We start from the raw sequence: 22,645 nt of genomic DNA on the forward strand, positions 1-22,645 counted from the left end.
GGAGAAGTGGAAGAGAATAATGTAGATGAAATGAAAAGGAAATACGGACAAAGTTGTATTTTTTTCCAGAATGCCCTGATTTCATATATAACAGAATTGTTATCAGCCTGTTATTCTACCCAGCCCTGGGGATTTTAACTTATTTTCTTTTTATGAGTTTCACAGCCCTAAGCAAGGTCAGAATTGCCCTCTCAGTGATTGTGCAAGAGACTAGCTCTCTTTTTGGTTCTCTTTCTGGTAGGAGAAGTGGTGGAATGACATACAGGCCCTTGTTTTTATAGAGAGCACAGACACTTACAGTAGACAACCTTGCACAGTGAGAGGCCCCAAAGAAAAAAAATTTTTTTATAGTGTGGCATTGTGTTAAACCTGGTACACAGGTTTAATTTCCCATTTGTGACTGAAAAAGAACTGTAGCAGCAGTATTAAAAAACCATGGGATGTGAAGATTCTTTAGTCCGTGCAGATTGAACGCTTTGCACTCCTCTTATAATTCTTTGTTCTCCTCTGGGTCTGCTTTTCTCGGGGCAGGTTTGTTTGTTTGTTAGTTAAGGTGTCTCTTGTTTGTTCCTCCCTCCAGAATTTTTTTGTTGTGCAGTTCTCTATCTCTTAATTTTTTTTCTTTCACTCATGCTGACGTTTCTTCTTTCACATCTATTTTCTTTCTGTCTCCGTCACTTAATACATCATAATATAGAGCTGAAGTATATTTTTACTGTTTGTTGCATTTATCAAGACTTTGTTTTTCCTAAAGACCATAGAGCATTTTATATCATCTTTTAAAAACATATACAGGTACTTTTAGTAGTATTGCCAACTCGGTAGACTGGAAACAAAATGAAACAAAAGACCTCTCTATATATAAAATAAATATTAATATATATCTGAGTATAACACAACTGAGGCCCGTGAAACTACACAGCTGTGTTCCTCCCAAATTAAGGAAAGTTCAAAACCAGCAAGAAGACCAAAAACTGTAGTGACAAGTTTGAGCTAATTTCTAAGGCTGCCCTGAGGGCTTATTTATTAATGTGAGTCACTAGGGCAAACAGAAAACAAGATGTTGAGCTTACCCAAGGTGAAAGTGAATGTATTAAGCCAGCATTGTCAAAGGGCTGTTTATCTGTGAAAGGTGGACTAGTGGGGGGAGGGGAGTTTTTATCTTCAAATTGACAAAATATCATCTGTCTTGACTTTGTCCTGGACAGAGGAAAAAAATAATCTTCCCTAACAATTTGTAACTAAGCTCTTTATTCACACATGTGGTTTCAAAGTTACTTTACCTATGGTGTCTGGAAAACTCCAAGCTGATGAATTAAAGTGGTCTGTGTTTATAAGCCCCCAAGGGTGCCTGACAGGAACCAACATTGAACTTGAGGAAGCTACTCTCAATTCTTGTTCCTCAGGATTCCTGTGCACTAAAATCATAGTCCCAAATTACATTTATCATGAATGAGAGGCAGGAGAGAAAAAGTATAAAAACAGAATGTGTGGTTAGGGACGTAAGGATCTGTATAGAATATAAAATAACTTTGTTTAAAGTGTTTAAAAGAAAAAAGAAACTTGCATTTTTTAGCAATATATAGAATTTATTAGCCAGAATGATCCTTCTAATTGAGAATACATCACTGATATGGAATAAAAGCAATGAACCCACACAGCTCCAAACCCAAGCTCGGCAGGAACCCTAGTAGGTGAGGGCCAAAGCCGACTTTCACCCCGAGGTTTTTGGCTGAACCCTGGAGTCCTTGGGCATTTGCTGTGATGCATAAAGGTCAGGAAGTAAACCCAAACCCATCTAAGACCTACATTGTCACTGGCAAACACGAAGTTAACTTTACTAAACGAAAAGGGACAACAGGGAAATTTGCCTGTCTTAACCTCAGTATTGATTAGAGGAGGGAAGTAATCTCCCTGGAGAATTTACAGCTATAAGGTGGGCCTTCATGCTGGGTGCTGGTCAAAATTTATACTGCCTTTCTGATCTGAAAAACCCAAATAGATAAATTATTTTAAATTGGCTGTGGATTACTTGTGTCCACAGGACACAAACAAGCAAGCACAGATCCTCTTTGGGAGGAATTCAATCTAGATCTTAAAGAACTCCCATGAAGTTTCAAGAAAAGTGGTCACTTCATTATCTTACTATTTAAAGAAGTAAAAAGAAATTCTGGACCAGGTGCAGAGGCTCACACCTGTAATCCTAGCACTGTGGGAGGCTGAGGCGGGAGGATTGCTTGAGCTCAGGAGTTCAGTACTGGCCTGAGTAAGAGTGAGACCCTGTCTCTACTAAAAATACAAAAATTAACTGGGTGTCATGGTGTGCACCTGTAGTCCCGCTACTTGAGAGGCTGAGGAGTTTGAGGTTGCTATTAGCTAGGCTTATGCTATGGCACTCTACTCAGGGCAACAGAGTGAGACTCTGTCTCAAAAAAAAAGTGTGTTTTTGGTTTTGGAAATGAAGAGACTATTAAGATTAGTCAGGCACAGTGGCTTATGCTTATACTCCTAGTGCTTTTGGAAGGCTGAGGTGGGAGGATCACTTGAAGCCAAGAATTCAGGACCAGCCTGGGCATACCCTGTCTCTACAAAAAGTAGAAAAACTACTAGCTGGGCATAGTGGTGTATGCCTCTAGTTCTAGCTACTCCAGAGGCTGAGAAGGAAGGATAGCTTGATCCAGGAGTTCCAGGTTACAGTGAGCTATGATCATGCCACTGTACTCTAGCCTGGGCAACAGAGGGAGACCTTGTCTTTAAAAAAAAATTAAAAAGAATGACCAAGCACCCATAACTATGTACAACTATCATGTACCCATGATAATTAAAAATAAAAAAATTTAAAGAACAACCAAGCAGGTTTTGAAAAAGAAAAAAATGAAACTTCTATAAATAAAAATATAAATTATTAAAATTTTAAATTGCGTGGGCAAATTGAGCAGCAGAATCAATGTAACTGAAGAGAGAATTCATGAATAAAGACAGGAAGAAATTATCTAGACTACTGTACAAGGTTGGAAAATATAATAAAGATGTTAAGTTACATGGAAGGTAGTAAAATTCCATTTGTCTAATTGGAGTTTGATAAGAGAGCGAATGAGGCAGAGACAATATTTGCAGATAATGGCGGCTATTTTCTAGAATTGATGAAAAATACTAAAGCACAAATTCAAGAAACCTGGTGAATTCCAAGCCAGGCAAAAATCCATAGTTAAACATGTTGTGGTGAAATTGCAGAGCACCAAAAACAAAGAAGGTATTGGAAGCAGCTGAAGGAAAAAAGAGACTACCCATGAAGAAAGTCAGAAGTTAAATGTAAATAAAACTGGGGAAATCCAAGTAAGGTTGCTAGAGCATATCCATGTCCATATCCTGTTTCTGATTTTTTACTGTCGCTGTGTAAGATAGTCCCATCAAGAGAAACTAAGTAAACTGCACCAAGTTCTCTCTGTATTATTTCTTACAACTGCATTTGAATCCATCTCAAAAAGGTTTCCTTTAAAAAGGAGGGAGCCCTGAAAACTACTGCATCTCTCTCAATGTATGATTTAATACAAGCCATGCTTTTAATAGTATTATTTTAAATCTATAGCTTTATTACCTCAAAGATAGTAGAACATATCTTTAAAAAATTAAGTCAAAAGAAGGAAACAAAGGTAAAAGGAAAATAAAAATTAAGAGAAATAAAAAACATGCATGTAAGACGATAAAATAAGCTCAAAGAAACCAAACTTTCCAGTTAAAAGAGAAATATTGTCAGATTTGACTTTTTTAAAAAGATCTAGTGACGTGATATTTAAAGAACAAATCTGAAATAAAAAGCTACAGATAAATTAGAAGATGAAGTATGAGAAATACAGAGTAGAAGAAAGCTGAAGATTTACTAATATAGACCAAGAAAAGGGCAGAAAGCATTACTAAACAGGATTGTTGTATAATAATAAGAAGTTCAATAAGTCTTCAAGATGTAATAGTTCTACATTTTTATGGACCTAACAAAAATAGCCTCAGCATGTTTCTTTGTGATAGATATTGCCAAATTGCCCTCTATAGGGGCTGTCCTAATTTTTGCGGTCACCAGCAATGAATGAAAGTACCTGATTTCTTACACACCAGAATGTTACCAAATTCTTAGATGTTTTGTTGCTTTGATGGGTGATAAATGGCATTCTTAATGTTATTCAAATTTTTTTCTTATTATGAGTGAGACTGAACACAATTTCAAACATTTAGAGCTTTCTATTTTGTGTCCATTCCTGGCTTTTGCCTATTATCTTGTGACAGTGTTGTGCTAAAGCCACTTATACCAGTTTATCAGAGCCAATTGTTAAATTTTCAGGAATTTTATAAGCTGGTCAACATCACATTAGTAGCTGAAATCAATGGGAATATTTATACCATGGAAATTGGAAAACACCACAAATCAATAGAAATTCCTTCAATCCTAGCTGATTGTTAAACATTTATTACAACTGCTTCCTGTGAGCCCATTATACATTAAGGAAATTAGCCCTTTGTGATATGAGTAGCAAATATTTTTTCCTAATTTGTCATTTTCTTGATTTGTGTGTAGTTTTCTTTTTGCATGCCAAAATTTAAAAAAATTAAAAAGTAAAATTTATCTTTTTTTGTCAAATGGCTTCTAATTTCAAGTCATAGTTAGAAAGGACTTTTCTACAGTTACAAAGGAATTCTCCCATTTTTTCTTTCAGAATGGTTATGGTTTTATATTTTATTCTTAGTCCATTTGTTCTTTTTATTGGTGTGAAGTATAAAGGATGGATCCTACTTATTTTTCCAAAACAAAACATCAAATAAGATCCCATAATGAGCCAGATCCCATAAGATCCCATCAAATAAGATTCCATAATGTATTTTCAAAATGTAACACATTATGCTAAACTCATATCAGTCCTCGTGGGGTGAAGCAAAAACAATGACAGAAAATCATTGACTTATGTTTATATTGGAAGAAGGACTGAATTAGGAATTTGTTTCTAATTTGTTAGCAAAAGAACAGAATATACCCAAAGATGAATAGGAAGGAAATAATAAAGAATAAAAATTGATGAAACAAGAAATGAACATTTCACTAGAGAAGATAAAGAAATATAAAATTGGTTCTTTTAAAATACTAATAAAATAGACAACCTTTCAGAATGGTCTATAGGGAAAATAATTATTCTTAATAAACTATTGAGAATGATAAAGTAGGTGTTAGTGTAGATCAGTAGAGCTTTAAAGGTAGTAGGAGAAAACTATGACAATTTTATGTAAGTGATTTAAAAATAAATTGTACAAATTTCAGGAAAACCTAAAACTTTTTCTTCAAAGAAACAAACAACTTGGTTTAATAGTTGTAAGACTGCTCATTAAAAATTTGAATCAGAGGCCGGGCGTGGTGGCTCACGCCTGTAATCCTAGCACTTTGGGAGGCCGAGGCGGGCAGATTGCTCAAGGTCAGGAGTTCAAAACCAGCCTGAGCGAGACCCCGTCTCTACCAAAAATAGAAATAAATTAATTGACCAACTAAAAATATATATACAAAAAATTAGCCGGGCATGCTGTGAGCCAAGCTGACGCCACGGCACTCACTCTAGCCTGGGCAACAAAGTGAGACTCTGTCTCAAAAAAAAAAAAAAAAAAAAATTTGAATCAGTAGTTAAAATTCCATCACCCTGCCCTCACCCCACCAAAAAAATAATTAAAATAGAAAAGATACCCAAAAAATTGCTACCATGCTCAGATGGTTATGCATAAAAGTTGTATCAAACATCGACTAATTCTAATCTTACACGAACTCTTAGAGAATAGAGAAAGAGGGACTAATTCTCTCACTGGTTTTATGCAACTGATGTGACCTTAGTACCAAGTACAATGGAGATATGCTGTTATGTGGGTGTGTATGTCATGACTGTGTGGGTTTAGCCCATGTTTAATATTTAAGAATTTATTGATATAGTTCACATTCAGGAGAAAAACCTTCTTAAAAGGTATAGATATCAACAAATTAAACTGCCATTTATGACAGAAATTCTTGGCAACTAGGAATAGAAATATGAATTTTCTTAACCTGTTGACATGTCATACTTATTGTGAAATTCCAGAAATGTTTTTTAAAAATCTGGTTTGAGTCAACAATGACTGCTCTTACTGCTTCTATTTAGCATTGTATTGCATCACCAGGACAGCTAAATGGTTTGAAGGGAAGAAATTAATGTCTTATTTGTAGATGATATTCTATTTAGATAACCTCAAACAATCTACATACAAATTAGTAGAATTAATAAAAGTTTAGCAAAGTTCCTAGATTTTAGATCAAATTATAAAGATTATATTCTTATATGTCAACAATAGGAAATATAATTTAATAAAATATGTGTAATAGAAAAAAGCATCTTTGAAATAAGTCTATGAAATTTGAGTAATACCTTTGGAGAAATTATCAAACTTTATCAAAAGTCATTGAAGAAAGTTAAAAAGTGAAGGTTTAATGAATGGAAAGATCAGTATCATCAGATCAGTAAGATCAGATTATCACAAATTGCACATAATGCAGGAATTCAACATTTCAACAGTTCTTTTTATTGTGTCTGCACATGCATATACAAGAGTGCATATACAAAAGAACATAAGAAAAAGTGAATTGACTTGCCCTACCAAATCATAGGATTTTGTTTTTAAAAAGCTAATCACAACATTGTGATGTTGCACAGGCCAGTGTGACAGACTAGACAACTAAGAAACAGATTCATGCATATATAAGTACTCGGTAAACAACAAAGGTGGCATTGAAAATCAATAAGAAAAGAGTTAAGTACATTTATTTGAACATTGGTTAGTCATATGGAAAAAATAAAGTAGATCTTTCCTTTACCCATACATATGTGTCCTTACAAATAAAAAATTGAGCAGAACAGTGAGTTTTAGAAATATATATATCTTATGTTATAATTTTACAGTTTTCTAAATATACAAAAATGCCATATATTTCTTGGTCATGATAGTGCACATATTTACCAAGGAAGAAACACAAGGGAATGCTAAACACTGGGTTTTGGATTGTGTTATCAAATGGTGGGGGAAAGTGGAGGAAACGAGGTTAGCAAAGAGGTTTTTTGTTTTTTATTTTTTAAGCTGAGTGAGTATACATGTTTATTTAAAAAAGATTTTTGTGACCTAAAAATAATAAATTTAAGATAAATTAAAATCAGTTTTTTCATGTTCACTTTGCTTGTGTGACTGTCTTGATTTAGCTTGATGACTTCTGTAGGAAACTCAAAGGTTCTCACTCATAGCTAGCCAGCCATCTGGTCAGCCATTTAGACCAATATAGTGTGATATTGCATCTGTTTATTTATTTCTTCATCTGTAAAATGGGAATAATCGTCTCAATGTGTTGTTGTGAGGATTCTGAGTTGATACATATGAGTAAATGGTATAGCTTTTCATTTAGGATAGATTCTAGAATGTGCATATAATTATTTTCTTAGACTGCCATTAAAAGTCATTGATTCTTTCCAGTTTTAATTTTTTTAAAAATGCCGTGCTTCTATTGCTCCTTACCTTCCTTTCTGGGACATTTTTCAAGCCTTAGGATTTGTTTTCTGTGTTACTTTTCTGGAAGCTTTGCCACATGCTGTGATAGATGTGATTTTGAACAACATAAAAGCCAGTGTGAATTCAAATTGGTTTATGTTTTCTCTATCAGATTGCTGTTCTGATTGAATTATGGCAGGAGAGGCATTTTGTGCTCTCTTGAAACCAAAGAAGCCCTGTATTTAAAATAAGTTTAATTCCCAGTCATACTATTTTGATCACCAATGATTTTGTGTTTCTGAATTCATTTTTATTTTTATGTCTTCATGGTTTAATAATTAGGGTTAATTTTTTTCATAACTGTCTACAACACTGAATTACTTTTAGGCTATCATTTTTCTGGGTACTCCAAATATTGATTGATTTTAGCTTTATCTTTTACATCCTAGAAACTTATTGATATGCATGCTTTAAAATAGAAGTTTAAAGTTACATATAAAAACATTTATTCACTGGGGAGCTATAGCTTTTCTGATTGCTGAGTTAAGAAGGTAGAGTTTTTTGGGGGGGTTCTTTTGCATTCTTTTTTCTATAGTATTTTTCTTACAATGATAGTATTTTCAGTTTCTGGAAATTTGTCAGATTTGTAGACAACAAAAGAGAATTTATTCTGGAAAAATTTGTGGAAAAAACTTCTCAAATGGATATCACCTCATCTGAAAATCGAATATGCTAAAATAAGTGAAACCTAAGCACCTGTAGGTCCATGGCTCCCTCTCAGGAGCAGGAGTTCCTACTGTGTCTGTAGAACACATGTGTGTAGATGATACATACATATGTGTGCACACAGACATGTCAGACCTCATGTGGGATGGACCTGGCTCACGTAGAAGCTCCTGCTCCCCATGGAGTTGGCCCACTCAGTGCCGCTCACTTGGGGTGTGGGTTCTTTTCTTGAACAGGTAGCACTTACTGGAAATGTTATGGAAACACTGTTTTTCCTGTGTCCTTCAGGTCGCATCCGCACGAGAAGGCAAAGCTCTGGGAGTGCCACCAACGTCTCCTCTACACCCTCTGATAATCGGGGCCGCAGCCGTGCTAAAGTTGTTTCACAGTCCCAGCGTAAGAAGTGTATTTTATGCTCTTGGTTACCTTGGTTTTATTCAACAGCCCATGCTACAGTTGAATATTTTTCAGTATTTACATTGACTTCAGGGAGAAAAACTCATTTTTGTGGCTCTAAGATACTGTGAGTAATCTTATTGTTTGTTGGGTAAGTGTACAAAATGGAGCATTCCAGGCATACTCTTGTCTCCTTTCCAGATGGTTTAAATTTTGTATAGTTAAGCATTAAACATTAAAAGGTAGTTTCTCTCCCTCTTTTGAAGCCTCTCAAATTGAAACGTATCTGTTCTGTGACTCATTTTTGTGTTGATAATGAATCGTCTTATGTAATTTTAGAGTAGTACTGGGCAGAACTGTTAATGCTGAATTCTTTCTAGTGGCAAATAAGTAAATCCATTAAAAGCTCTCCCCCTTTAACCCTCTCCTCTAACATTGCAGCCTGCACCTCTCTTCTTGCCGGTGTGGGCCCCGGCTTTGCCTAGCTGCTCCTGCTTCCATAACTGCTGCTCTATGTATGTGAAGTCAGTTGGTTTGTTAGCCTCAGGCGTGAAAGCAGCCATAGCTGGAGTGCAATTGTTCTGATCACGCTTAGGAGCCAACCTTGGTGTCTCACTTTCCAGCTACATGTAAATTTGAGTGGCCCCCTCCCTTTCTGCGCACATAGAGTAGAGCTGGGTATCACAGTGCTCCTGGGCAAGGTGAACTCAGGAAGGAAGAATCTTCTGTCCCCAGGAGCCGCATGCAGTCCCTCAGCACAGCACTCATTGGCTGACATGTGTCTACCTGCTCTGTGGCTCCAGGAGCTGTCTGGCTTTTGTAGAGAGCACTCAGTCTGCAGCCAAACCTTAGGAGCTGTCTTAGTATTGAGAATGCTTTTCTTAACTCCCTCTGAATTTAAATTTTTTTCCATGTATGTCCCTTTGATAACTGTAGTCTTCATGTTAAATAAGCTTATATCCTTTCTGCAAAGAAAGCCAAAGGTCAGTCATACTACTGCCTTTGGTGAGGTGACCTTTTTGTGTCATAGGTTGTATTGTGTAGTATGGTACACTACAAGCAGGGGCTTCCGTGTCAGATAAACCTGGGTTTGCGTCTTGGCTCCAATGTGATGGGGGAGTCTTTTAACCCTTATGAGCCTTTGTTTCACCATCTATAAATTCAGTGATAACAAGTCCCATCCACATGGGGCTTTTGTGAGGATTTAGTGAGAATCATGAGCCTAGCATGTGATGGACAGTCAGCAAATGGAAGCATGTTTTCTAGCCATAATTGCTTCAGGTTGGCAGACTCCTTTCCTAGCTGAGGTTGAGCAGCCTTCACATTTCCTTCTCCTTTCTCCCTGTCAACTTTAGTAGGGTCAGGAAAGAAGGCTAGGGGTGTATTTGTACAGTGAGCAATATAAATAAGGATAGAGTTAGTCCATTAAGAGCAAGAATGCCCTACTTACTATAGAACCTAATCTGGATTTTCATTCAGATTCAGGGTGCAGGTGTAGCCCAGGAGCTTCTACCTTAGGAACAACATCCTGGCTCTGGTTGTTCTCTTGAACCCTGGTGACCCCTGCAGACACAGAAGTATATAATGCTATGTCATGACCTCATAAATATGGGTTAAATCTTACTGCAAAGGAATTCTTGACAAAAATTATTTAAATCTCAGAATATAGACTCAATGAAATTGAGTCAAATGAAGAATGTCTGAGCCTTTAACTGTGTAGCATTATTTCCTTCTATGGAGTATGAAGGTTGAACAGTGTTTTTACATTTTGGTTTGTGTCTACTGTTTATCAGCATTGGCCTCTTCAGGGTTTCCTACCCCGGCTGGGTCAGCACTGTATTTCTCTATATATATTGTAAACTTTAGGAATCTATATGTTATCTCTGCTTTATGAGGTGGCAGAGATTGAAGTTCCTTCTCTAGTAGGGTGAGGGTGATGATAGAGCTTTAATTGTTCAGTCTTATAAAAGTACTACAAGAATACTGTAAGTACTCTTACCTTGGGGCTCTACTTTTAAAACTCTTCAGTTTTACTTTACTAAGCAAAGTACACTAAGGAAGGGAGACTACACCAAACACTAGCAAATGATCGAGCCAACACCTTAAGCTTATGCCTATAAATTAAATATTTTTTAAAAATTATTTTAATAAGAGATAAATATGAGCATATTTTTATATATTACAAATACAGATACATTAGTATTCATAGTTCTGGTTTAATACTAAGTAGATTTCATTAATATTAGATTTAGGGCTCTTAATAATTGATATATTTTAAATATTTGAAGATTAAGAGAAGTCATAGGACATTTAGGTGAATCTAATAGCATTTTGTTAAGTGCATTGATGTTTATTGAGCACCTACTATCTGGTAAGCACTGTTGAAGATGGTAGTGATACACAGATGAGGAAGTTATGATCACTTCCCTCAGGTTGCTTAAAGCTAAAGAGTAGCTGTTCTCTGGGAAGAGGGCAGCTGCTTGTCTTACTCATCTCTGCATCTTCTAAGCCCAGAACTGTTCGTAAATGTTTTATGAACAGATCTGAAATAAGTGCCAATGTAGGATGATTAAACATAAGTACAGAAATAGACAAAGAGGAACAAGTCCTGGAAAAAGCAGCTATTTTGCTAATGTGTTTGTGAACAATGACATTTGTGTTGTGTTGCATGCTGACCTGCTGTATTGTGTTATTGTCTTTTAATCTACTTTTTGCCTGTCCTTTGGTCTGCTCTCATAATCAAGGATCCAGATCTGCTAATCCTGCTGGTGGTAAGCCATCTTTTCTTGCCTTTTTTGTTTTTTTGGCATTCTTCCTCACCCTGTGTTCCTTGTACAATATTAATTTCTTTCTCTGTATTATGAGCTTAGTTAATCTTTCTGCATTTTTTTCTGTGTGTTCAAATTCTAGAGTTTGAAATGGATTTCTTTTCCTCTTATACATAGCTTAATAGTTTAATTGTGTGCTTAAATTTTATGGGCAAAATTAGTAGGTCCTGAGACAAATTCTTTATAATAATGTATATTGCTGATTTCACAATGATTTTTCACTTCACATTGTAGTTAAATCATTATAAATATTGAGTTTTGTGAGTAGTTGCCTAAGTGATTCATTTGAATGATGGTAGTTTTGATATATATTATTTTAAAATTATATATACATGTATGTATGTGTGGGGGGGGGTTTAAAAAATTTCCATGTAAGTATTTCAAAGGTTTTTTTTCCTCTGGGTCCTTCTATTCTAGTGCAACAAATGTGTACTTTACATTTTAGAATTGCATTGCTTTCTCTGCTTAAGGAAATGATCTAAGTAAATGGCTGCCACTTGGGTGAATTGGCATGATGTTTAAAATTTTACTGTTTTCTCAGAATTTTGTCTCACAAAAAATGATTATATAGCTATCTGGCTGCTTAGCTATTAATAAAAGTTACCAGCCATATTATTTGTTTTTAATTTGCAATTTTATTGCATACTTCTCAGAGAATGTGGTCTATGTTATTTCTACTTTTATAGATTTTTGAGATTTGCTTTGAGGCTTCTTAGCATATAGTTGAGTTTTGTATTATTCAGGCATATATGGATGAAAAGATGTGTGTTCTGTTTGTTGGAATATACATGTGTATGTGGAAAGTATGTGCGTATGCATACATAAACACACAAAATACACACAATTTGGACTGCTCTGTCAATTTCTATGACATATGTTAGTCTTCCATTAGTTATTAGGTTGGTACAAAAGTAATTGTGGTTTTGGACTGTGAATTTTAAATCGTTATAACTAGGCTCAAACACATCTTTATCAGTCAAAGTAGGAACCATTACAAGCAACACATTTTTGCCAACAAGAAATATGTTTGTTCCTGTAGCATAAAAATCCATGCTTCAGGATTCCACAAACTCTTTTGGAAAGAGTTTCCGTATCCTGCTCCTTGTGGAAGCGTTTTCCTGCAAAAAGTTGTCGAGATGCCTGAAGAAATGGTAGTCAGTTGGCTAGAGGTCAGGTGGATATGGCAGATGAGGCAAAACTTCATAGCCCAATTTGTTCAACTTTTGAAGCGTTGGTTGTGCGATGCACAATCGGGCATCATTGTGGAGAACTGGGCCCTTTTTGTTGAGCAATGCTGGCTGCAGGCGTTGCTGTTTTTGGTGCATCTCATCCATTTACTTAGCAGACTTCTCAGATGTAATGGTTTTGCAGGGATTCAGAAAGCTGTAGTGGATCAGACCAGCAGCAGACCACCAAACAGTGACAATGACCTTTTTATTGTTACAAGTTTGGCTTTGGGAAGTGCTTTAGAGCTTCTTCTCAGTTAAACCACTGACAGTTGGTCATCATCGGTTGTCAGATAAAATCTACTTTTGTTTGCACATCACAATCTGATTGAGAAATGGGATGGTTCATTTTTGTTGCACAAAAGAAGGAAAACAGCACTTCAAAACGATGATTATTTTGATTTTTGGTCAGCTGATGAGGCACCCACTTAATGAGCTTTTCCACCTTTCCAGTTTGCTTCAAATGTGGAACGACCGTAGAATGATCAATGTTGGGTTCTTTGGCAATTTCTTGTGTAGTTGTAAGAGGATCAGCTTCAATGATTACTCACAGTTGGTCATTGTCAACTTCCAATGGCTGGCCACTGTGCTCTTCATCTTCAAGGCTCTGTCTCCTTTGCAAAACTTCTTGAACCACCACTGCCTTTTACATTCATTAGCAGTTCCTGGGCCAAATGCGATGTTGATGTTGCATGTTGTCTCTGCTGCTTTAGACCCATTTTGAACTTGAATAAGAAAATCACTGGAATTCGCTTTTTGTCTAACATCATTTCCATAGTCTAAAATAAATATAAACAGCAAGTAATAAGTCATTAACAAAAAAAAATGAAGCGAGAAATGCACATTAGAATGATACATAACATAACCACATTTAAAAATATATTCCAATATCAAAGGTCAAATTTCAACACTGCTAAAACTGTAGTTACTTTTGTACCAACCTAATAGTCTATGAGGTCTATTGTGGCTTTTTCCATTTCTCCCTATATATTAGAAGAGATATTATTTTATGATATTTAGTGATTTTTTTATGCTCCTACATTTTAAAAAAATTAGTACTACTACCAACTAAAAATCTTATTTTTATGTAAAATTCTCTTAGTATTTGATCCAAGTTAATGTGTAAAAAAACTGGCTTCTGAAATTATTATAATTTAGTCCCTGATTTGCATCTTTTGTTTTGCTTCCTTTTTAGCTGGCAGCCGGTCAAGTTCCCCAGGAAAATTGTTGGGAAGTAGTTATGGTGGACTTGCTGGGGGTTCCTCAAGAGGCCCACCTGTGACACCATCTTCAGAAAAGCGAAGCAAGATTCCCAGGAGTCAGGGATGTAGCCGAGAAACAAGTCCCAACCGAATAGGATTAGGTAAGGATTTTCAAAGATCTTGGAATGCCATTCCCAGCTTGATCATAGTTTTGATTATAATCTAATAATTGTGTCTAATATAGTAAGTAGAGATTTATTCTTGAACTGAGGATGTCACTTTCCCTGTATTAAAAAGACATTTTAGTTTATTTTTTATACAGATTATAGCATGTTTAGGTTTCAGTTAGAAAAATATGTGACACTTATAGTTCAAAATGATGAGAAGGAATTAAGTCATTGTAGGTTTTTGTGTGACATAGTAATTTTACAAAGCATTGGAATTGGGGGAATAGCAAGGGTTTTCCCTCACTATTAGAAGCAACATTGCTTTTCATTTTCTTTTCACTAAGTAGTCATTAGCCCGTATGAATTTTCAAAGCAATTTTTAGAGTCCGTGTTTTTTAATTTGATCTTCTCTAGCCTAATTGTTTAAACTGTGGTTAAAAGAATGTGTAGTTGCTTTTGATATAATTCTGTTTAAACACAATAGCTACATATTGATGAAAACCAATATATAATCTTTATTTTTGTGTTGGAGTATTTAGTTTCTTTGTAATAGTGTGTATAATCATGTGAATTACTCTCAGCAACTTAAAGACCTTTTATTCTATTAAAATCTAATTCATATGCTACCTTTTTAATATAAAATTTAGAAGTCTGTGATATAATACAAAAAATCTAAATTCATGCTCTTTATGACATCTTTTTAAGGGCAAAAATCTATTTATAAAATCAGATTATTATATTCTTCAGTCACGTTGGCTTATCTTTCTCATTTTCATTTATCTCCTCAACAATTTTTACTTTAATGTTTACTCTGATGTACCAGGCATTTTGTTAGCCCTGAGAATTAGAAGACAGATAGATTTAGATTCTGACTTCAGAGAGCTTGTGATCTACTGGGGAGAGATAGAATCACAGGACAGTATAACAGATACTATGAGAAGGTGCTCTAGTACCATAAAAAAGTAGTGTCTTAGGCCCTTGCTCACCCCAATCCTCCCAGAGTTCCTGCTAATGGAGGCTTCCCAGAATAGGTCCTGTTTTAGTGAAGGACATGGTGGGATTAGCCAGGGTGGGGAGATAAAGAGGGAGAGAGGCACATAAAGAAGCAGTCAGGTGAGAGAGAGTCAGAAATAATTCATTTGGCTGCTGCAAAGGAAGTTTGTCAGCGTGGATGGGAGTTGAGGGCAGAGACTGGTAGCGTCCAGCTACGAGAAGGCAGGCACAGATATTTAAGAATCAATAGGATTTGGTTTGAATGCATATTTCCGAAGCAAGTAAAAAGTATTTGGTGATTTTGTTAATTTCTATGATGCCAACTTTCTATTGGCATTATGTAGCTTAGTCTCTGAGCTGACAAGTTATTTGGGTGTTGATGTGGATACAACAGAAAAGATCACAGCTGGAATATCTAAATTTCATATCTCATGCTGTAACGTGTGTGTTTGGGTCTGATTTTGCTTGGAAAATGCATTTGATTTAAATCTAGGTGTTAGGCTTCAGCTGTCCTTTTTCCATACTTAATTGTTTAAGTTTATAGGATGGTCTGTTTGTAATCCCTGTTAGCTTTATACTTGTAAAATACCTTTTTTGTTTTGGAATTTTTCTTTTTATATGTATTAGAGATGACACTTTAACCTTCTTGAAGTTGGGAAATAACCTAACTTCATTTATCTAACATACCTCTAAGACTTGGTGTTTCCATGATCTTAACTATGAAGTTTGCATTGTGTGTAGCTGAAAAGCCAGCACTTAAGAGCTTTTCAAAGAGGTATTATGAAACATCAGTAAGAACTAAAGAGGAGATTATTCCTTCCAATGAGTTCCTGTTTGAAACATTATTTGAAGATGGTTATTTTCCTTGATGATCATTAAGGGGATCAGTTATGTGGCAAAGCTTTGAGCTCATACATATAGTTCAGTTTAAAGAAGATATTTAAACTTTTGCACATTGTGAGAATACACACATATAAAGAAATATATGTGACTAAAATACATCTTTACATTTTTTCCTATGGTACTACTTAGAGATTTCATTTTAAATGGTGGTAGATATATTAGCATTTTTCAGTAATAGTATATTACTGTGATGATTTAGTGCATACTGGATATATGCCTATGTGTCCCAACATTTGGCTCATTGTATAGCAGTTTTCAATATAAATGTTCGAAAAGGGGAGGAGCATTTTGAAAGAATATTTTCTATAATCCCAAATCACTTAATTCGACAGTTTCAGTGATAGCTAAACTAGGCTTGGAATTTGCACTGAAAATTATTCTAGTTATCTACAATTATGTTTGCTTCAAATATGCCTCTTTTTGTCTGAAATCATATTTTGTAACTAAATTTTATTTTCTTATTTGTTTGAAAAATGATGCCGAGGCTCTTCTTTGGCATTTAAAATTTATTAGGCTAAACAGCCTATAATTCCTGTTAGATAACCAAGAAACAAAATAGGTTCCTGCTACTCTCTTTTTTTCTTGGCTATTTATTATCTTGTAAGCTATCCAATTGAGTAGAAAATTACATTTGTAAATTGTTTAATTTTCTGTGATTTAGAGATAATAAAGACTTTATAGATAATAAAGTCACATAAATTCACAGCACCTATAGTTATTATATTTTGAAGGTTTGCCTTTGGTTCCCTTCTTCCCCTACTCATCTATTGAAAAGGCTATTAAAAACTCACTTGACATTTATGGCGTTTACACACTATGGGTATGTATTTAAAATGCTTTAAGATTTTCTGGTTAAAAAATACTTTCAAAGAATTAAACAATAATAATCCATTTCAACTGTGAAATTAAACTGTCCAAGAAGAAGGCATGAAAATGTCTAAATCAGAGGGACGTTTCATGTCTTTAACTTCTGGTTATTTTTATTAATCCTTTGTGCTTCTGCTTTTCAATATGAGTTCTGGTAGGGTCTTTCCTTAAAAGACAAAAGTCAGGATTATCATTAAAACACTGTGAAGGTGAGGTAGAGTGCCCACCAAGAAAACCAATCACATGGTTGTTCAAGGCTTCCCAACATTTCGTGTAAACATAAGACCAAAGAGCTTCCTGAGACTGCTGCTGTTAGAGAGCTGACACAGCAAGTGTGTTGTCTTCGTGTCTGCTTCTTCTCTATGCCTTGTCTTCCATAACATATTCTCACACAGAACGTTGAGTTTTGGCACTTAAACTACAAGTTGATTTGGTATAATTATTTTTTAAGTTTTGACCACCTAATTAATCTATCAAAATCATTCATTTATATGGTTATTTTAAATCCTCCTTGTAGATTAGTCTTTGATAGTAGTGTTATAAGTGAGTGGGTGTTTTTCCTCTTGTGCTTTAAATTATAACATTTGAACTGTTGGTGTCACCATTAGATGTACTTTAATGAGGTTTAGGGTAACTATGGGCAGATTTTCACAAAATTGTAAAAAGGAAGAAATCTTTTTGTGTATACTACTACTGGTTAGTCAGCATGAATGGGTGAATGAACTTTCTGGGTGAAATACCAGAAGAGGTAAACTTGTTGAGAAATTCAGGATCTAGTTCAACCCTAGCACTGAGCGCCTGAGCACAATAGGAAGTTGGCTTTATTTTTCATTTGCATGTTCTTTTTTATCACAGAATTTCATGATTCTGGTTTGTAAGGCATTCTTGTTACAGTTTGGCTGTACAATAAATCTTTGCTCTGAAAAAAAAAAGGTATGCTCATTGCAATATAGAATAAGTTTAGAGTTTTTACATCAGTGAATCATTAATGTGTTGATTTATTGTTTCCAAAATATCTGAGAAAAACATTTCCATCTAATCCAGAAGGTACAGATCCTCTCAAAATGGAAATGCGTATTGTTCCTATCAGCTATTATGTTATGCATTCCACCTTCACTCATTCAGTATGGAAGGTTGTTTTGGAGTATTTTGCTGCTCCAAATGGAAAATATATTTCCATTTTCTCAAGTTGAGAAACAAAGGTGTCATGATCTTTTCTGAGCTTCAAAGCCAAGATATTATTAATATTAGACCTTAAGCTATTCAAGTTACTCTGTCTTGTAGTGTCAGTGTTTTATAACATGAGAATAATGAGCTTTATCTGTAGATAATCATAAAGTAATTCACTGTTTTCAAGTCAGTGGAGGGATCTTTTACTCAAATAATTGAAAGTATCGATCTACTTGCTGTTGATTTAGTGTAGAAGACTGTGTCATTGACGGTGCTTGGTAGAGACCATAGGCAAATCTTTTTGGATTCCTATAGAAAAACCTGGGATTAAATGTTGGGATCAATAAAAGATAGCAGTCTCTACTCTTTATATCTGTTGGTTGAGATAATTGAATATGTTTGAAGCATCTGCTCATTCACTCAGAGTGGATAGATTCTAGCTGTGTTGACCCTTAAGGCTTCTCTTTGTAAAGAAGGCCAGCCTGGGAGAAGTGAGCTCTCTTCCTTTTCATTAGGTAAGTTCATGGAACAAACCCTTTATTCTGACTGTTTGTTAATCTAAATTAAATTACTTTTCTAAGAACCAAGTGCATAATGAACAGCGTTGGTCTTTTGTCTTCTTGCTACACCTATATAAGGTGATCATTTCTAAAAGGCTTATCGTCTTGTATTTTCTGATGCCAGTTTGTTCTTTGGAAAAATTTCTTTTCATTTCTTAACATTTAGGTGTGATTTCACCTTCATACTAAAATTCATAGTTTTCTGAGGCATTGAGCATAATCAGGTTTTCCCCCAAACCCTCTCATGTTGGCACGTCAGTCAGTGAGACCGCAGCATGGACAGGTGGCTCAGTCGCCAGAACCCCCCAGCGCGGACAGTGTCATAATTACATTAACCAAATGTGACTGACGATTTGTGAGTTTTTCTGTCTTCATTAAACTTGTTCACCTTCTCTGAAACCCCTCATGCTGCACGCTAGCACGGAGCAGCCGTATCCCTCGACCCAGCATGAGTCAGGGGTGCAGCCGCGATACCAGCCGTGAGAGCAGCCGAGATACAAGCCCTGCTCGGGGCTTCCCTCCACTTGGTGAGTACATGCAGGCGCTGACTGAGGAGTGGAGCTCTTTTCCCTGCTCCACATGCTTGTCCGAGACACTGCTAGGTGGAATGACCCGCTTTCCCTCCTCTACTGTCCTTGTGGTCCTTTCTTCTTCTCTTTCCTCTTCCTTAGTTACCCTCTGTTGTCCCCCTCTGCATGCTTGAATTTTGGCAACTTCCAGTTTTCATATATTAGAGGAAAAAAGCACCACTTCACTCTGTACTGTTGTCATTGATGACCACTTGCTGTCAGGTGAGCCCATCTGAGTGGTAATTTCTAACAGAAAGCAAAACTCAGCCAAAGTGAGTTGCTGCTTGAAAATAAAGTTTATCCTTACTCACTGAAGTTTTACAATTTATCTCTAATTTTACTAAAGATCAGTCTACATGTGATTTAACTTAAGGAACAAAAGTGCAATTATGATAATGTTCAGAAAACAAAATGAGTTTTCTTTTTAGTGTTGCCTTTCTCTAAAATGAATGCATACCTTTTTAGTTACTAACAAACTATTAATCCCCAAAGACATATGTCAACACATAGTTTTATGAAAAGGAATATTTTGTATTTTTCAATAATTATATTTTAGTTCCTTGGCATCTTAAGTGCTGTACAGATGTATATTTTCCTCTTTTAATTATCACATGGAAGTATGGACTGCAGCAGTCTCTTATTTTGACTACGTGAATATGTAACTGGTCTTTGAAATATGTAAATGTCTGCAGAAGAGGGATGTTAAATCAAAAGCATAATGTCTTAATATTTGCTTCTACTTATCTCCTTCTAATGTCATATACTTCTAATATCTTTTTTCCCCAATCAGTATCAGTAATCAAAATCTAGATATATTTCCTTATGGCCCATTGTCATCTGTGAGGGTCTGGAAAAGAGCAGGTAAACAGATGCCAAAGCCCTGCTGGATGATAGCCTTGACTTAATGAGCTAATACCTGCTGTGAGGTATTGTACCTGCTTAGCACGAGCCCTTGAGTGGGGCAGCTTACTTAGTGCATGTCAGCTATTCCACACAGTCTGAAAACATTAGAGCAGAATTTTCAATAAATCAGGGATGGCAGTGAAGGGTTTTTTTTTGTTTGTTTTTTCTCCTGAATGAACTGGTGATTTTTCCTTTTAAATTACGGCTGTATATCTCTGCATCCTTGCTCACTGTTTGACCTTCCAAATATCCTTTTATATGAATAAACAATTTAATCTGTTTATTGGTTATTTTGTCTCTTAGAAGTAATTCAGTGTTTTTATTTTATGCGTGTGCTAGCATTTTTAATACTGTCCATAGAAGCAGCCTTTGTAATCTGGCCTGTGGTCTATGGACCAGGCAAGGCATGTTGAATTCTTGAGGTCCTAATTGCACTCTAAGTAGTTGAGTGATCCTGTCTGGTTTTCACTTTCTTTGGCTGAGTGGATCTGCTTAACTGTCTTGGTGACAGCCCAGAATGTTGAAATGTATAATTGCTACTCCCAAGGCAGAAGGTGTGGATCCTAACAAATCTAGCATCAGCTTGTGTCTTCTGTTCGTAGTTAATGTCTTTGAGTTAAATTTTTATACTATTCCTTTTTTTGCCCCTTGGGTTAAATCTGTCCCTAAAACTTAACGTCCAGCAAGAACAACTGTGTTCATGTGTACCTGTACCATTTGGCATAATCAGCCAGCTAATGCCTTGTGGTCCCAGTTCACCTTCTGGGATAGGTATTATCATCAGAGTCTTAGGGAGATTAAGCTACTTCCTCAAGGTCATACAGCTAAGTGGTAGAGTTTGAATCCATATTTGACTTCAAGGCTGCCTCATTTGAAAGTAGTTCTGATAATTCAGTGTCTTTCATCTGTTCTCAAAAATGTCTTAAATGGTATCTCTGAGGCCTCTGCAGGGTTTGGCACATAGAAGGCACTCAGGAGATGTGAAGTCTGTGATTTCCAGGATTGGTATTAGGCCCTGGGAATTCAAAGATACATCCCAGATGGTGGTCCTCAGGGGAGCTTACTACACATCCTCTAAAGGTTCCTTCTTTATTTCATTCGTTTTAATAATCACTTCTCTCACCACTTTTGGATATTAGTGAGATTATGTGTCGGTGCTCCTTTGAATCAACTTATATAGCCAACTTCATTTTTTAAAAATGGAATGAAAGTAAATATGTTTTAGCAAATATATATTGTTTTTAAGTTTGCATTTCTATTATAAAATTGTTTTGGACCATTTTTATGGCATACGTATATATTTATATAGTTACAGTGATAATTTTTGATTAGGTGAAATTAAGGGTTCCAGGACTGTGATATAAATCAGGCATTGACATAAGTGGGTCCTCCTTGGATTCCATTGTTGGGTGTTCACTTGTGAATGTGACAGGATACTCATTGTGTAACAGATCTACTTTAGAATATTCTATTGAGACAGAACCAAAGGACCACTTTATAAGGAACCTACATGTCAGTTATTGTTTAAAAACTACTTTGAATTTAAACTATCAAGATATAGGCTGGGCGTGGTGGCTCACACCTGTAATCCTAGCACTCTGGGAGGCCGAGGCGGGAGGATCGCTCAAAGGTCAGGAGTTCGAAACCAGCCTGAGCAAGAGCGAGACCCCATCTCTACTAAAAATAGAAAGAAATTAATTGGACAACTAAAATATATAGAAAAAATTAGCCGGGCATGGAGGCGCATGCCTGTAGTCCTAGCTATTCGAGAGGCTGAGGCAGAAGGGTTGCTTGAGGCCAGGAGTTTGAGGTTGCTGTGAGCTAGGCTGATGCCTCGGCACTCTAGCCCAGGCAACAAAGTAAGACTCTGTCTCAAAAAAAAAAAAAAAAAGATATAATACTAATGTGTTTGTACAATAAATGCATAGTTTGCTTGAGTCTTAAAATATTTTAAGGAAAGTGATAATTTTATAGTATCTGTTTTAGAGATTTATCTTTACTTTTTGTGAATCTTGAGAAAAGAGGAATTTTTGTTTCTTTCTGAAAGCTGGTGAGAATTTGTCCTTAGTGACCAGGTAACTTTGTTATTTAATACCACATATACCAGAGGGATGCATGTGTTATAAACTGACATGAGCTTAAAAACTAAATATAATACATTGAAGAATTTGAGGTTTTGGTATTATATGACTAAATATGAGAGTGTTAAATGTGTATAGAATACTCCAGTAGTGTGGATAAAATGTAGCACTGCTCAGTATTACTTTGTTAAACCTATACATTTTCTGCAATATAATCATTTTTCAGAGTAATGAATGAAAGCATATTATCTTTTGTTTTCTCCTGAGGTGAAGAAGAGCTGTATATCACACGGATCGATGGTCTATAAGTCACTGTTTTGAACCAAGTCTTTAATAATTATTTCTAAAAGTTATTCTCTCTCCACATGAGGACAGAGTTTAGCATTTATTTCCTCAGGTTGATGAATTAATGTACTTAATATGAATACTTGCTAATAAAATGATTTTTGATGTCTAATTATAAAATTGGAGTTTGCTCTTAGCTGTTGATGCCACCACCACCACTTTTAACCACTGTT

At 35.7% G+C, this 22,645-nt stretch overlaps 1 protein-coding gene across 2 annotated transcripts in view; it reads left to right on the forward strand.

Moving 5' to 3' along the window:
- Window positions 1-22,645, forward strand: part of CLASP1 (cytoplasmic linker associated protein 1) — a 257,602-nt gene that overhangs the window by 164,386 nt on the left and 70,571 nt on the right. The window contains exons 23-26 of one of the 2 annotated variants that reach the window (XM_012747788.2): window positions 8,551-8,658; window positions 11,403-11,429; window positions 13,908-14,075; window positions 18,994-19,101. In XM_012747788.2, coding sequence (XP_012603242.1) covers window positions 8,551-8,658; window positions 11,403-11,429; window positions 13,908-14,075; window positions 18,994-19,101 — 411 coding nt within the window. The remainder of the gene's footprint in view (window positions 1-8,550; window positions 8,659-11,402; window positions 11,430-13,907; window positions 14,076-18,993; window positions 19,102-22,645) is intronic. The other variant, XM_076005464.1, reaches the window with a different exon arrangement.

This window comes from Microcebus murinus, chromosome 8 (assembly GCF_040939455.1).
Source record: "Microcebus murinus isolate Inina chromosome 8, M.murinus_Inina_mat1.0, whole genome shotgun sequence".
Lineage (NCBI taxonomy): Eukaryota > Metazoa > Chordata > Mammalia > Primates > Cheirogaleidae > Microcebus > Microcebus murinus.